This window comes from Miniopterus natalensis, chromosome 3, assembly GCF_054644295.1.
Source record: "Miniopterus natalensis isolate mMinNat1 chromosome 3, mMinNat1.hap1, whole genome shotgun sequence".
Lineage (NCBI taxonomy): Eukaryota > Metazoa > Chordata > Mammalia > Chiroptera > Miniopteridae > Miniopterus > Miniopterus natalensis.
This window is the reverse complement of record NC_142083.1, coordinates 97,199,552-97,212,908: the sequence shown is the minus strand read 5'-3', so window position 1 is coordinate 97,212,908 and position 13,357 is coordinate 97,199,552. Positions and strand designations below refer to the sequence as shown.

Here is a 13,357-nt window from a genome sequence, read left to right as displayed (position 1 = left end):
CTGAGGCCCCTGTGAGCTTCCCCAGTTGCATAGGCTCTGTCCACACCCAGCCTGCCCAGATCCAGGTCCAGATCCAGCTGAATTGAAACCCAGATATAAAAGGCCTGGGGCCTTCTTCCCTGGCCTCAGATGCCAGTTGGGTTCCCAGGCTGGAACATCAGGGACTTAAGGTCCCTCTGAGGTTGGCCTTCCTCAGAGGTCTCTGGGAAGCCAGTCCGACAGGCTCTGGGGATTCAAAACTGACGCTGGTCCGGCCTTCACGCCTCCAGAAAGCTGAGATCTGCTCCAGAGTGACCAGAGGCTGGAGGCCCCACTCAGGATCAGGGCTACCTGGCCGCTGCCTTCGGGACTGGGGGCTCCCCAAATTCATGCTGGCCTCTGGCCTCTGTTCAGGCTCAGCCCAGCTCACCAGGCCTGGGGCTTGGGGCCTCCCGTCCCAGGCCTGGGGCCCCCAGAAGGTACTTGGGGGTGGGGCCTTGGGTGGGGTCTGGGGAACTAAGAAGTAGGAAGGGGGGTGTGGAGTTGAAGGGGCAGGTGGGGCTGTTGCTCGGGCCTCCAAGGTGCCCCCAGGGGTAGGAGGATCTGGGGCCTGGTCCATCAGCAGGGGCACCGCGGAGCCGTACCAGTCCTCGGAGCGCTCGCGGGGGCTGCCTGTGGGCTCAATCCACAGCTCTCCCCCAGGGCGCCAAACCAGGGTGGGTGCGTGGGTGCTGGGGTCTGGTCGCAGGGAGCGGCGGAACAGGCGCTCGGCCAGCACAGCTGTGCTGAGCAGGAAGAGGGCGGCCAGGGCAGCCAGCGCCAGCATGATGGGGATGCAGGGCCCACAGGGCAGAGGGGGCCACGAGGCCGGCTCCAGCGCAGGGGGCCCCTCCATGTGCCCAGAGGGCTTCTCTGGAGTCCAAGGCATCTGGAGAGACAGGGATCGGGAGAGGAAGCACAATCCAGAGGCGGAGAGAGACAGCAAGTGCCCAGACAAGACTGACTAGCGAGACAGAGGTCGGGGGCTGGGAATCTGGCCTGAGAAACAGGCCCAGACAGGGACAGGAGCGGAGGGAACCCGGAAAGGGCCAGAGGAGCAGAGGGGGTGGGGGAGCACCCCTGGGCCTGCAGCCTGGCCTCCCTGCTCAGAACCCCCTTTCCCTCCCAGACCCCAGGTGCCTCGGACAAAGCTCTAAGGCCCCAAGGGCGCCTTTCCTCCGTCTCCTCAGCCCCTCAGGTCCTGCTGGGCCTAGAGGGAGGAAGCGGCGGGTCCTGTTCCCGGGTCCCCACCCACAGGGGCCTCCTGCGCGCCTCACCTCAGTCCTCGGCAGCCCGGCTCCCCTCTCCCTCCAGAGCAGCTCTTCCCTGAGCCTGTGGGAGGGCGCGGGGCAGGGCTGCAGATGCTGGCGGAAGGGCGGGCACCACCTGTTGCCTGGCAACTGTGTCCCAACTCCCCTGTCCCGAGGAGGGTTTCCACGGCAACCTGGGGGGATGTGGTCACTGCGGTGGGGAGGCGGTTCCTGGCAAGAGAGGTGGGGCCGGAATGGGCGCTGGCTCTGTTGAACTCAGTGTCACCTCATAGCCAGGCCCCAGAACATTCACCCTGAGGCCAAGAAAGAGGGGACGCAGACTCTGTCCTGTCCATTGCCCACCCCCTCCACCCAGCACCAAGGAGCCTCCCTCTGCCTGCTCTGTGGCAGTCGCCCTGTCCCTGTCCTGCCCAAAGGAGCTCCTGCCACCCAGCCTGCACGCTCTCCCTCTTGAGCTGGCCTTCTCCATTCTTTCCATGAACATGCACCTGTGTCACCTGTGTCTGCACACCATTTAGCCCCAGTTTTGGTTAGAAAATATCTGCGAGGTGAGGCCTGGGTAGCAACAATGTCAGGCCTCTGGGAAGAGTCCAGGGTCAAAAACAGGCTTGGGCATGTCTCCAAGATGCCTGACATTGGTCATCTCGGTTCCTTTCTCCTGCGGCTGAGGGTGGGAAGGGCCTGGGTGGGGATGTGAAGGAGTGTCATCAGCTCCTGGACTGGAGTCCTTTCAGATTGTGTAGTTTGACTCACCTACTGACAGATGACAAGTAAGCCCCAAATAAGGGAGGTGTTGTGTCCAAAGTCACACAGCCCATGTATGTAGGAGAGATGGGGAAGCAGAGATAAATTCCTGATCTGGGAGTTCCCTGAACATAACACAACTCTTACTAGGTATTAATATTTTGTTTTGCAAAATGACAGCCATTTAGTGTGAAAAGCTACAAAAGTATGTTGAAATGTTAGTGTCTTACAAAAGGTGGTGCCAAGGGCAGTCTGACTTGATGGCTCTGCCCTGGTGGTTTGGAGGAAAGGGCCAAAAGGAAATGAAGTGCAGCAGGAGTGGGAGAGGGTGGAAATGAAGAGCTCAGTGGCGCTGGGCCTTATGATGTATGCAGAGCCCTGATGAGGCTAGACTCTGATAAGATTGTAAGCCTTAAAATCTGAACAAATCTCGGAAGATGGCAGCACTGTGAGAAGCCGCAGAGTGACTCTGCTCCCAGCCACGGACTCGATTTAATCCTAAAATCCTACACAAGCAGCTTGAAAAACCCAGAGAAACACACCTGAGTGGACGGAGTGCAAGTGGGGAGCACTAAAGACACATCACGGAGTCCGGTAAGAGAGGGGGCGCGTAGGAAGGGGGAGGCCCCCTGAAGCCTGTGCTGGGCTCCAAGCCCAGAGGCTTGGAGGCGGCAAAGCTCCCTCCCTTCGGGAGTGCGGACCCGCATCCAAAAGCGGGGATCCCCACACCCGGAGCGAAGAGGGGAAGGAGCGCCCCGCGCACAGGGCAGGGGATCCTAGGGGAGCGCTGAGTCTGGGAGGGGTCGGCACCTTCCTAGGAAACAGAGCCTCTAGTCGCGCCTGCGACCAGCGTCTGGCGCTCGGGGTGCCGACCATAGGGAAGGCTGTCCCAAGGGCTGTGGCACTCAAGTGGCAAGGGATCAGAGGACTGCGCTGAGCAGCCGCACACAGGGACCCTCTGCCTCCCTAAGGGGCACTGTGTTGAGCCCCAAAAGCACGGACTCTGCGAGGTGCGAGGGAGGGGAGGAGCCCTCCCCGCCCTGAGCTCCCGGTGCCAGGAGGCTGGGACCTGCGACCAGCCCTGAGGGGCGCCGTGGTGGCGCATGAAGTCGCCCCAGTTTTGCTGAGACCAGCAGCGCAGGGAGCTGCGTGGAGCTGACTTTGGGTCGCCTCCCGCTGGGTGCCTCGGAGCGAGGGCGGCGGGACCCTGCAGAGCGGACTCTCTGCCTGTGTGTTGTTTTGTGCGTTTGCAAGTTCGATCATTTGCAAGTTCGATTGTTTGCAAGTTTGATCGCGGAACCGGTTCCCACCTTCCGGGCTGGCACTCTGCAGACAGACCAGGGGAGGCTGAGGTTCGGGTCTGCACTGGAGACCGTCTGAGGGACGGGCCTGGTGCGACCAGCCAACCAGAGCTGAGCAGGGAGGGGCGGGGCCCTCCGGCCTGTCCTGCAGCAGGAGCACCGCCCCCAGCAGGAAAGGGGCGGGTCCCGCTCACTGAGGCCCCAGACACCCCCGGGCACAGTCCTGAGGGGGAAGGGAGAGCAGCTCACAGGAGGACTTTATAAGAATAAGACTCTCAGGGACTGTTGTTTGGGAGCTGGAGGAAACGCTGCAAACCCCTGCTGGGGGCTGGGCAGGCAAAGGGCTCACCAGAATGTGTCTTTAATCGAACCCACTGGGCCCTGGCTGCCGAAACGGCCCAGACAGAAGAGGCAACAGGCTGAAATCAATCTGAAGCTGCAGCAGGACAGAGCCTGGGGAACAAGAATCAGAAGACAGGGGAGGGACTGAGGAGCTGGCGGTGGAGCAGAGACTAACTCCCGCAGAGTGAGGGCCTGACAGCGACACCTCTAGGGGGAGTGATACCCTGGGCTGCACTAGTCACCCTACACCCTAAAGACTCTACAGAAGGCTCTGGAGTAAGACCAGGCAACTACAAGATTGCAAAATAGCTGACAAGAGGAGGTGGTCCACAGAGAGCCCCAGATCAACCATCTACCTGAGGGCACCAGAGCCAAACCTAGATGGCTCCTCACATTGGGTGATACACAAGCACCTCCCAGGAGAACTGAAATCAGCACACAAAGCAGTGACCCTCAGACAACATAAGTTGCCCCGAAAAAAAAAAAAAAATACTCACCTGATTGACTACTTTTTTGTTGTTGTTGTTGCTTTTTTGCTGTTTTTTTTCTTTTGTATGGTTTTGTGGTTTTTTTGGTTTTGGGGACTTTTTTGTTTGATTTTTGTTTGTGGGCTCATTTTTTTTTTTCTCTTTTTTCCTTAAGAAGAAAAGAAAGGGGAGAAAACTTGTTTTTTATTCTTTTTTAAATTTTATAATAATTTTTTTTTCTTTTTTTCTTTTTCTCTACATTTTTTTAACTAATTTTTTTTTCTTTTTCTCCTTTTTATAAAAGAATTTTGTTTTGCTTTGCTTGTTTTTCAGTTTTGTTTTGAATAGTTGCTTTGTTTTCTTGTATCCTTGCTTCCAATATCAAGACTTTCTTGATATCCCTGCTCAACGACTGGGACTTTATCATTATATCCAAGTTTACTGCTTCCCTCTATAGTTTCCCCAAAATCTCTTACTGGACTCCCTCCCTGCCCGGCTTTATCTCTCTCTCCTCTCAATCCATTGGCATAACGTTTTTCTTCCGTTTCTTTTTTCTTTTCCTACTTTTCTTTCATTCTTTCATTAGGCTCCCTTCTGTCTTCCTGTCTGATTGTTAGTTTCTCCTATTCTCTTTATTGTATTTTTGTTTTCTCATTTTCAACTATCCTATTTCTATTCTCTCTCTTAATTCTTTGCTGGCCCTTCTTTCAGAATATTTTCTCTGCTTCTATTACCTCCCAGTAGCTTCTCTACTTTTTACATTTTAATTTATTATTAGTTTCTAAATTTTCACCAGTATCAACAACTATATACATCTCTCTCTCTAAGCGTTACTTTTCTTTTTTTGTTTTTGTTAAGCACCTTTTTTTTTCTTTTTTCTTTTTTTCTCTCTGTATGTGTGTGTGCGGGGGTGGGTGTGTTGTGTTCTCCCTTCACTCTCCCAGTTCTATTTTCACATGAGTTATTTTCATTGTTACTGTCAAGATATTTTGTAAAATACCTCCTGTTCCCTGGAAATTTAGTTGTGCATTGGCCTGCCTTCCCAGCACCCGTACAACAGCTTACACGTCGAGGTGGGGGCTGTGACACAGTTAGCCAACCTGAGAGAAGGGTCCTCCCAAGGACAGAGCAACAATAATCTAGACCCAACCACAACAGGAGAACATAAAGAAACCACAAAAGGGGCACCCACAAGAGGGTCACGACTAGAGCAAAGAGCTCAGAGGTATAAGGAAAACACACCTCTGGGATCCACTAGACCCACAAGACAAAATCCCATCCCACAAGGCTGGGGATCAGCAAATATATCTAATATATAGATACAAACACTAAGACCTACCAAAATGGGGAGACAAAGAAACAACCCCCAAATTAAAGACAAGGAAACATCGCCAGAAAAAGACTTTGATGAGATGGAGTTAAGCAAGCTATCAGAAATGGAGTTCAGAGTATGGATGGTGAAGATGTTCAAGGAACTTAAGAAGACTCTAGATGATAAGATCGAGGACCTTAGTGAAAATATGAAAAAGGAGATACATACCATAAATAAAACTCAGACAGAGATAAAGAATGCTGTATCTGATTTCAAGAATGCACTGGAAGGAATTAAAAGCAGGCTCAATGAAGCAGAAGATAGAATAAGTGACTTAGAAGACAAGGTAGAACAAATCACACAATCAGAGCAGCAAAAAGCAAAAACACTTAAAAAACATGAGGACAGTCTTAGGGAACTTTGGGTTAACATTAAATGAAACAACATTCGCATTATAGGAGTGCCAGAGGGGGAGGAAAGAGAACAAGGGATAGAGAACTTGGTGGAGGAAATAATTATAGAAAACTTCCCTAGGCTGTCGAAGGAGAAAGCCACACCAATTCAGGAAGCACAGAGGATCCCAAACAAGAGGGATCCAAAGAGACCCACTCCAAGACACATCGTAATTAAAATGGCAAATTGCAAGGACAAAGAGAAAATATTAAGGGCTGCAAGAGAGAGACAAGCAGTGACGTACAAGGGAACCCCCATAAAGTGACAGCTGATTTCTCAACAGAGACTCTTCAGGCCAGAAGGGAGTGGCATGAAGTTCTGCAAGTAATGAAAAGCAAGAACATGCAACCAAGACCGCTTTATCCAGCAAGGCTATCATTTAAATTTGAAGGTGAAATAAAAAGCTTCCCCGACAAAAAAAGGCTAAAGGAGTTCAGTTCCACAAAACCAGCATTGCAAGAAATGTTAAAAGGACTGCTTTAAGAAAAAAGAAGGAATAGTGAGAGAAAGGTACATCAGCATAAAGAGGGAAAATGGCATTAAATGAGTTGATATCAATAGTAACCTTAAATGTAAACGGAATAAACGGTCCAATCAAAAGACATAGGGTAGCTGAATGGATAAGAAAACAAGACCCAAATATATACTATCTACAAGAGACCCACCTGACAGCAAAAGACTCACACAGGCTAAAAGTGAAGGGGTGGAGTAAAATATTCCATGCAAATGGAAAGGAAAGGAAAGCTGGAGTAGCAATTCTTATTTCAGACAAAACAGACTTCAAAATAAAGACCATAGCAAGAGACAAGGATGGTCACTACATATTACTAAAGGGATCAATCCATCAGGAGGAAATAACCCTTATAAACATTTATGCACCCAATACAGGAGCACCTAAATATATAAAAAATTTCTTGGGGGACTTTAAAGGGGAGATTGACAGCAACGCAATCATAGTGGGAGACTTTAATACCCCACTGTCAGCACTGGACAGGTCATCAAGACAAAAAATCAACAGGGAAACGCAGACCTTAAATGACTCACTAGACCTAATGGATTTAATTGCCATTTACAGGACATTTCACCCCAAAGCAGCAGAATACACATTCTTCTCAAGTGCACATGGAACATTCTCAAAAATAGACCACATGTTAGGGCACAAGGCAAGTCTCTACAAATATAAGAAGATTGAAATCATATCAAGCATCTTCTCAGATCACAATGCCATGAAGCTAGAAATCAACCACTATAAAAAAACTCAAAAATACTCAAGCACATGGAAGCTAAATAGCATGTTATTAAACAATGAATGGGTTACCAAGGAGATCAAGGAAGAAATCAAACACTTCATGGAAAGCAATGAAAATGAACAGACAACAACCCAAAACCTATGGGACACAGCGAAAGCAGTCCTGAGAGGAAAATTCATAGCATTACAGGCACATCTCAAGAAACAAGAAAAAGATCTAATGAACCATCTAACACAACAACTAAAAGAACTAGAACGAGAACAGCAAGAAAAGCCCCAAGGAAACAGAAGGAAGGAAATAATAAAAATCAGAGCAGAAATTAATGACATAGAGACTAAAGAAACAGTACAAAAAATCAATGAAACCAAGAACTGGTTCTTTGAAAAGGTAAATAAGATTGACGCACCTTTAGCCAGACTCACTAAGAAACAAAGAGAGAGGACCCAAATAAATAAAATCAGAAATGAAAGAGGCGATATAACAACTGACCCAACAGAAATACAAAGCATTGTAAGAAAACATTATGAGCAACTATATGCCAACAAATTGGACAACATGGGGGAAATGGACAAATTCCTAGAAGCATACAACCTCCCAAAGCTGAATCAAGAAGAGGCAGAAAACCTGAATAGGCCAATAACAACTAATGAAATCAAAGCAGTAATCAAAAAACTCCCAGCAAACAAAAGTCCTGGACCAGATGGATTTACAGGCGAGTTCTACCAAACATTCAAAGAAGAATTAACACCTATTCTATTCAAACTATTCCAGAAAATTCAAGAGGAGGGAAAACTCCCAAACTCTTTTTATGAGGCCAGCATCATCCTAATCCCAAAACCAGATAAAGATACTACAAAGAAAGAAAATTACAGGCCAATATCCCTGATGAACATAGATACTAAGATCCTCACAAATATACTAGCAAACTGGATCCAGCAATACATTAAAAAGATCATACACCATGACCAAGTGGGATTTATTCCAGGGATGCAAGGCTGGTACAACATCCGCAAATCAATAAATGTGATACATCACATAAACCAAATGAAGGACAAAAATCATATGATCATATCAATAGAAGCAGAAAAAGCATTCGACAAAATCCAGCACCCATTTCTGATAAAAACTCTCAGCAAAGTGGGAATAATGGGATCATACCTCAACATAATAAAGGCCATATATGACAGACCTACAGCCAACATCATACTCAATGGGCAAAAACTAAAACCATTTCCATTAAAAACCGGAACAAGACAGGGATGTCCACTTTCACCACTCTTATTCAACATAGTACTGGAAGTCCTCACCATAGCCATCAGACAGGAAGGAAACATAAAAGGTATCCAAATTGGAAAGGAGGAAGTAAAACTGTCATTATTTGCAGATGACATGATACTGTACATAGACAACCCTAAAGATTCCATCAAAGTACTACTAGATTTGATAAACAAATTTGGCAAGGTAGCTGGATACAAAATCAACATCCAGAAATCAGTGGCATTCTTATACACCAACAATGAACTTTCAGAGAGAGAAACTAAAAAAGCAATACCATTTACCATCGCAACTAAAAAAATAAGATACCTAGGAATAAACTTAACCGAGAATGTAAAACACCTGTACTCAGAAAACTATGTGACACTGAAAAAAGAAATAGAGGAAGATTTAAACAAGTGGAAGAAGATACCATGCTCATGGATTGGAAGAATTAATATCATTAAAATGTCTATACTACCCAAAGCAATTTATAAATTTAATGCAATTCCTATGAAAATACCAATAGCATATTACACGGACCTAGAACAAGCATTTCGAAAATTTATATGGAACCAAAAAAGATCCCAAATAGCTGCAGCCATCTTGAGAAAAAAGAACAGAGTGGGAGGGATCACATTACCAGGCTTCAAACTGTACTACAAAGCCACTGTAATCAAAACGGCCTGGTATTGGTACAACAGGCATATAGATCAATGGAACAGAACAGAGACCCCAGAAATAGACCCACGCCACTATGGTCAGTTAATATTTGACAAAGGAGGCAAGAGTATCCAATGGAGTAAAGACAGTCTCTCCAATAAGTGGTGCTGGGAAAATTGGACAGGTACATGCAAAAGAATGAAACTAGACCACCAACTTTCACCATACACAAAAATAAACCCAAAATGGATAAAAGACTTAAACGTAAGGCACGAAACCATAAAAATCCTGGAAGAAAACATAGGGAGTAAAGTCACAGACATCCCATGTAGTAGGCTTTTCACTGATACAACTCCTAGGGCAAGAGAAACAAAGGAAGAAATAAACATCTGGGACTACATCAAACTAAAAAGCTTCTGCACAGCAAAAGAAAACAGCCTCAAAATACAAAGGAACCCCACGGTCTGGAAAAACGTATTTGCCAAGGATGAATCTGATAAAGGGTTAATTTCCAAAGTGTACAAAGAACTCATAGCACTCAGCAAGAGGAAGACAAACCACCCAATTAAGAAATGGGCAAAGGACCTGAATAGACACTTCTCCAAAGAGGCCATACAGAGGGCCCAGAGACACATGAGAAAATGCTTGACGCTAATCATCAGAGATGCAAATTAAAACCACAATGAGGCGTCACTTCACACCTGTCAGAATGGCTCCATCAACAAATCAACAAACGACATGTGCTGGCGAGGGTGTGGGGAACGGGGAACCCTAGTACACTGCTGGTGGGAATGCAGACTGGGGCAGCCACTGTGGAAAACAATATGGAGGTTCCTCAAAAAATTAAAAATGGAGCTGCCATTTGACCCAGTGATTCCGCTCCTAGGAATGTATCCTAAGAATCCTGAAACATTCATCAGAAAGGATATATGCGCCCCTATGTTCATAGCAGCACAGTTTACAATAGCCAAGATCTGGAAACAGCCCAAGCACCCATCAGTAGCTGAGTGGATAAAAAGCTGTGGGACATTCACACCATGGAATACTACGCAGCTGTAAAGAAGAAGGATCTTGTACCCTTTGGGACAGTGTGGATGGACCTGGAGAATATTATGCTGAGTGAAATAAGCCAGGCAGCAAAGACAAATATCACATGATCTCGCTTATATGTGGAATCTAAAGAACTTAATAAATTGATGAACAGAATAGAATCAATGACATGGAAGCACAGTTGAGACTGAGGAATGTCAGAGGGATGGAGAGGGGCGGGTGTGTGGAGGGGGAGAGAGTCACCAAAGAATTTATGTGCATATATACGCAACCCAAGGACATGGACAGGGGTGGGGAGAGGGACTGGGGAGGGGGAAGGGACGGGGGGAATGGGTCATTGGGGAGAAAAAGGGACATTTGTAACACTTTAAACAAAAATTTAAAAAAATAAAATAAAATAAAAAAATCCAAAGAAAATCTGAACACATACCGTTGAACTGGACACTTAAAAATCGTTAAAGACAGTAAATTTTGTTATATATATTTATGACAATAAAAATGTTGTATTTTTAAAAGTCCATGTAAGTAAACAAATAAAAGCTGAAAATTGTTATGGATGGTCTCTTTCAATTAGCCTTTCTTAAAAAACACACAACACTATAAGAGTAAACATTATTAAAAACCAGAAAGATCAAACATGATTTTTCGGTTTCTAAGGTTTCAAACTGAGTATTTGGATTCTTAACAGTCTTTTATCAATTAAAAAAAATAGCTTAAATTTTTTAACTGGTTCCTCAAAAAATTAAACAGAATTACCATGTGATCCAGCAATTATACTCTATGTATTCTACGCATATAAAGGAGAACTGAAAGCAGAGACTCAAACAGATATTTGCATACCAGTGTTTATAGCAGAGTTGTTCTCTATGAGCTGAAAAGTAGAAAAAACTCATATGTCCATTACTGGATGAATGGGTAGACAAAATGTCACACACACACACACACACACACACACACACACACAGGAATATTATTCAGCCCAAAAACAAAGGAAATTCTGACACATTCTATACATACATACATACATACATATATATATATTTAAATCCTTACCTGAGGATATGTGTTTTTTTTTAATTGATTTTTAGAGAGAGAGGAAGGGAGAGAGAAAAAGAGAGAAACATTGGCCTGTTGCCTCCTGATTGGTTGCCTCTCATACCCACCCCGACCAGGGATCAAACCCACAACTTTTGGGTGTATGGGACGACACTCCGACCAACTGAGCCACCAGGCCAGGCCATAGTCAACAACATGGATGACCCTTTAGGACATTATGCTCAGTGAAATAAGCCAGTCACAAAGGACAAATGCTGTATGATTCTACTTTCATGAGGTCTCTAGAGTAGTCAGACTCATAGAGACAGAAAGTAGAATGGTGGTAGCCAGGGCCTGGGGGAGGGGGAGGAAGGGGAGTTAGTATTCAATGGGGACAGAGTTTCTATTTGAGAGATGAAAAAGTTCTGGAGATGGATGGTGGTGATGGTTGTACAGCAATGTAAATATGCTTAAGGCCACTGAACTGCATTTATAGATCATCAAATGGTAAATTTTGTTCTGTATATTTTACCACAATAAGAAATTTCAATAATAACATAGAAAATGGAAACAGAGAGAAGAAAATTATTTCCCATAATCTCCTCACTCCCAAATAAACCTGCATACTTTTTTAAAAATATATTTTTATTGGTTTTTAGAGAGAGAGGAAGGGAGAGAGGGAGAGAGAGAAATATCAACGTAAGAGGGAAACTCTGATGGGCTGCCTCCTACATGCCCCCTGCTGGAGACTGAATCCAGAACCCGGGCATGTGCCCTGACCGGGAATCGAACCAGCAACCTTCCCATCGGGGCACGGGACGTGGCCCAACCAACTGAGCTACACGGGCCAGAACCAACCTGCGTCCTTGTTTACAGGCTCTGCAGGGTGGGGACCGGAGCCCAGGTGTCCTCGCTTCCAGGTTTCTCCCGCTCCTGCACCCAGGAATTTCTGCAAGAAGGAATCAGGAAGTTACCCAAGGAGTGGGAGCAAGAGGCAAGCCTCTGGGCCAGGGGTCTGGAAAACAGGTCTTCAGGAGGGTGTTCTGGGCTGTGGGGCGCGTGCTCCAGGGGCCAGGTGTTCGGGGGTAAGCTTGACTGCGCTGGGAACCAGGGGAAAAAACTTGATTTTTGTAGACGGCAGCTGGTGTGCTGCTGTGTGCAGCTCCGTCCTCGGTGCCCTTGCTCCCAGCTCTATGGGTGGTGTTGATGCAAAGTGCCGAGGGCTCAGAAAACCTCGGCACGTTGCTCTTCGCGTCCAAAGAAATCACTCGGAGGACTCGCTGTGAAAGACGTGGCCTTACTGGGACTTGGCGGCGCCGGGGTGGCCGACTGGTGAAGTTCACAGCCACTGGCTGCCACCGGTGAGGCTGAACCCCTAGGACCCGTGGGCCTGCGGACCGGAGGGGGCAGCAGGCCCACAGTGCTGTTGTTTCGCCACCGTCCAGACTTGCCCAGCACAGGTTTTGTAGAGCACAGAAGAGAGAAAAGCAAGGCACGCAGGGGGAGGGGGCCTGGCGCTGTGTGACTTAAAAATGCTGTGTTCTTGCCCGAGGAGCTGGCCAGGCTCCCAAGGTCTCGTCGCCTGCTTACTGATGGCCTTTGTTCAAGCATGGGAAGGCGCCCATGTTCTCATTTACCGTAAGGTGGTTTTAAAACATGTCTGCAAATTTCTTTTTTCTTTTAATTTTCTTTTTTTTAATCCTCAGTCAAGGATATTTTTTCCATTGGTTTTCAGAGGGAGTGGAAGGGAGAGAGAGAGAAACATGGATGTGAGAGAGACACATCGACTGGTGGCCTCCCGCATGCCCCCCACTGGGGCTGGGGATGGAGCCTGCAACCCAGGTACATGCCCTTGGCTGAAATTGAACCCGGGACGCTTCAGCCCACGGGCCAACACTAAACACTGAGCCAAACCGGCAAATTTCTTGGCACTGCCATTCTAAGATTGGGTCTAATCGCCACCTCTTGGATATAGGCTGGCCTTGGTGACTCACACCAACGGAATACAGAAGTGACAGCGTGGCTTCCAAGGCTATTTAAAAAGGAAGGATAGAGCTCCCACCTGCCCTGGGCACTCTCCTCCGGGCCACTCGATACACACCCTGGGAACCCAATGGCCATGAGTGAGAAAGCCCAAGATACTTGTAGGCGCCCTGGTTAAAGTCCCAGCTAGGGTCCCAACTGACGGCCCACCACC

At 47.0% G+C, this 13,357-nt stretch overlaps 1 protein-coding gene across 1 annotated transcript; it reads right to left on the bottom strand.

The window, feature by feature from the left end:
• Positions 1 to 1,352, bottom strand: C3H16orf54 (chromosome 3 C16orf54 homolog). Its single transcript, XM_016218549.2, has 2 exons — positions 1,296 to 1,352; positions 1 to 907 (listed from the first exon to the last, which is right to left on the bottom strand). The coding sequence occupies exon 2, from the start codon at positions 905 to 907 to the stop codon at positions 158 to 160; it is 750 nt and encodes a 249-aa protein (XP_016074035.2). The 5' UTR covers positions 1,296 to 1,352; the 3' UTR covers positions 1 to 157.
• Between the last annotated feature and the right edge of the window lie 12,005 nt (positions 1,353 to 13,357).

Bases quoted from the DNA above. Each gene is read 5' to 3' on its own strand.
- C3H16orf54 (XM_016218549.2), bottom strand. From the start codon at position 907: ATGCCTTGGACTCCAGAGAAGCCCTCTGGGCACATGGAGGGGCCCCCT.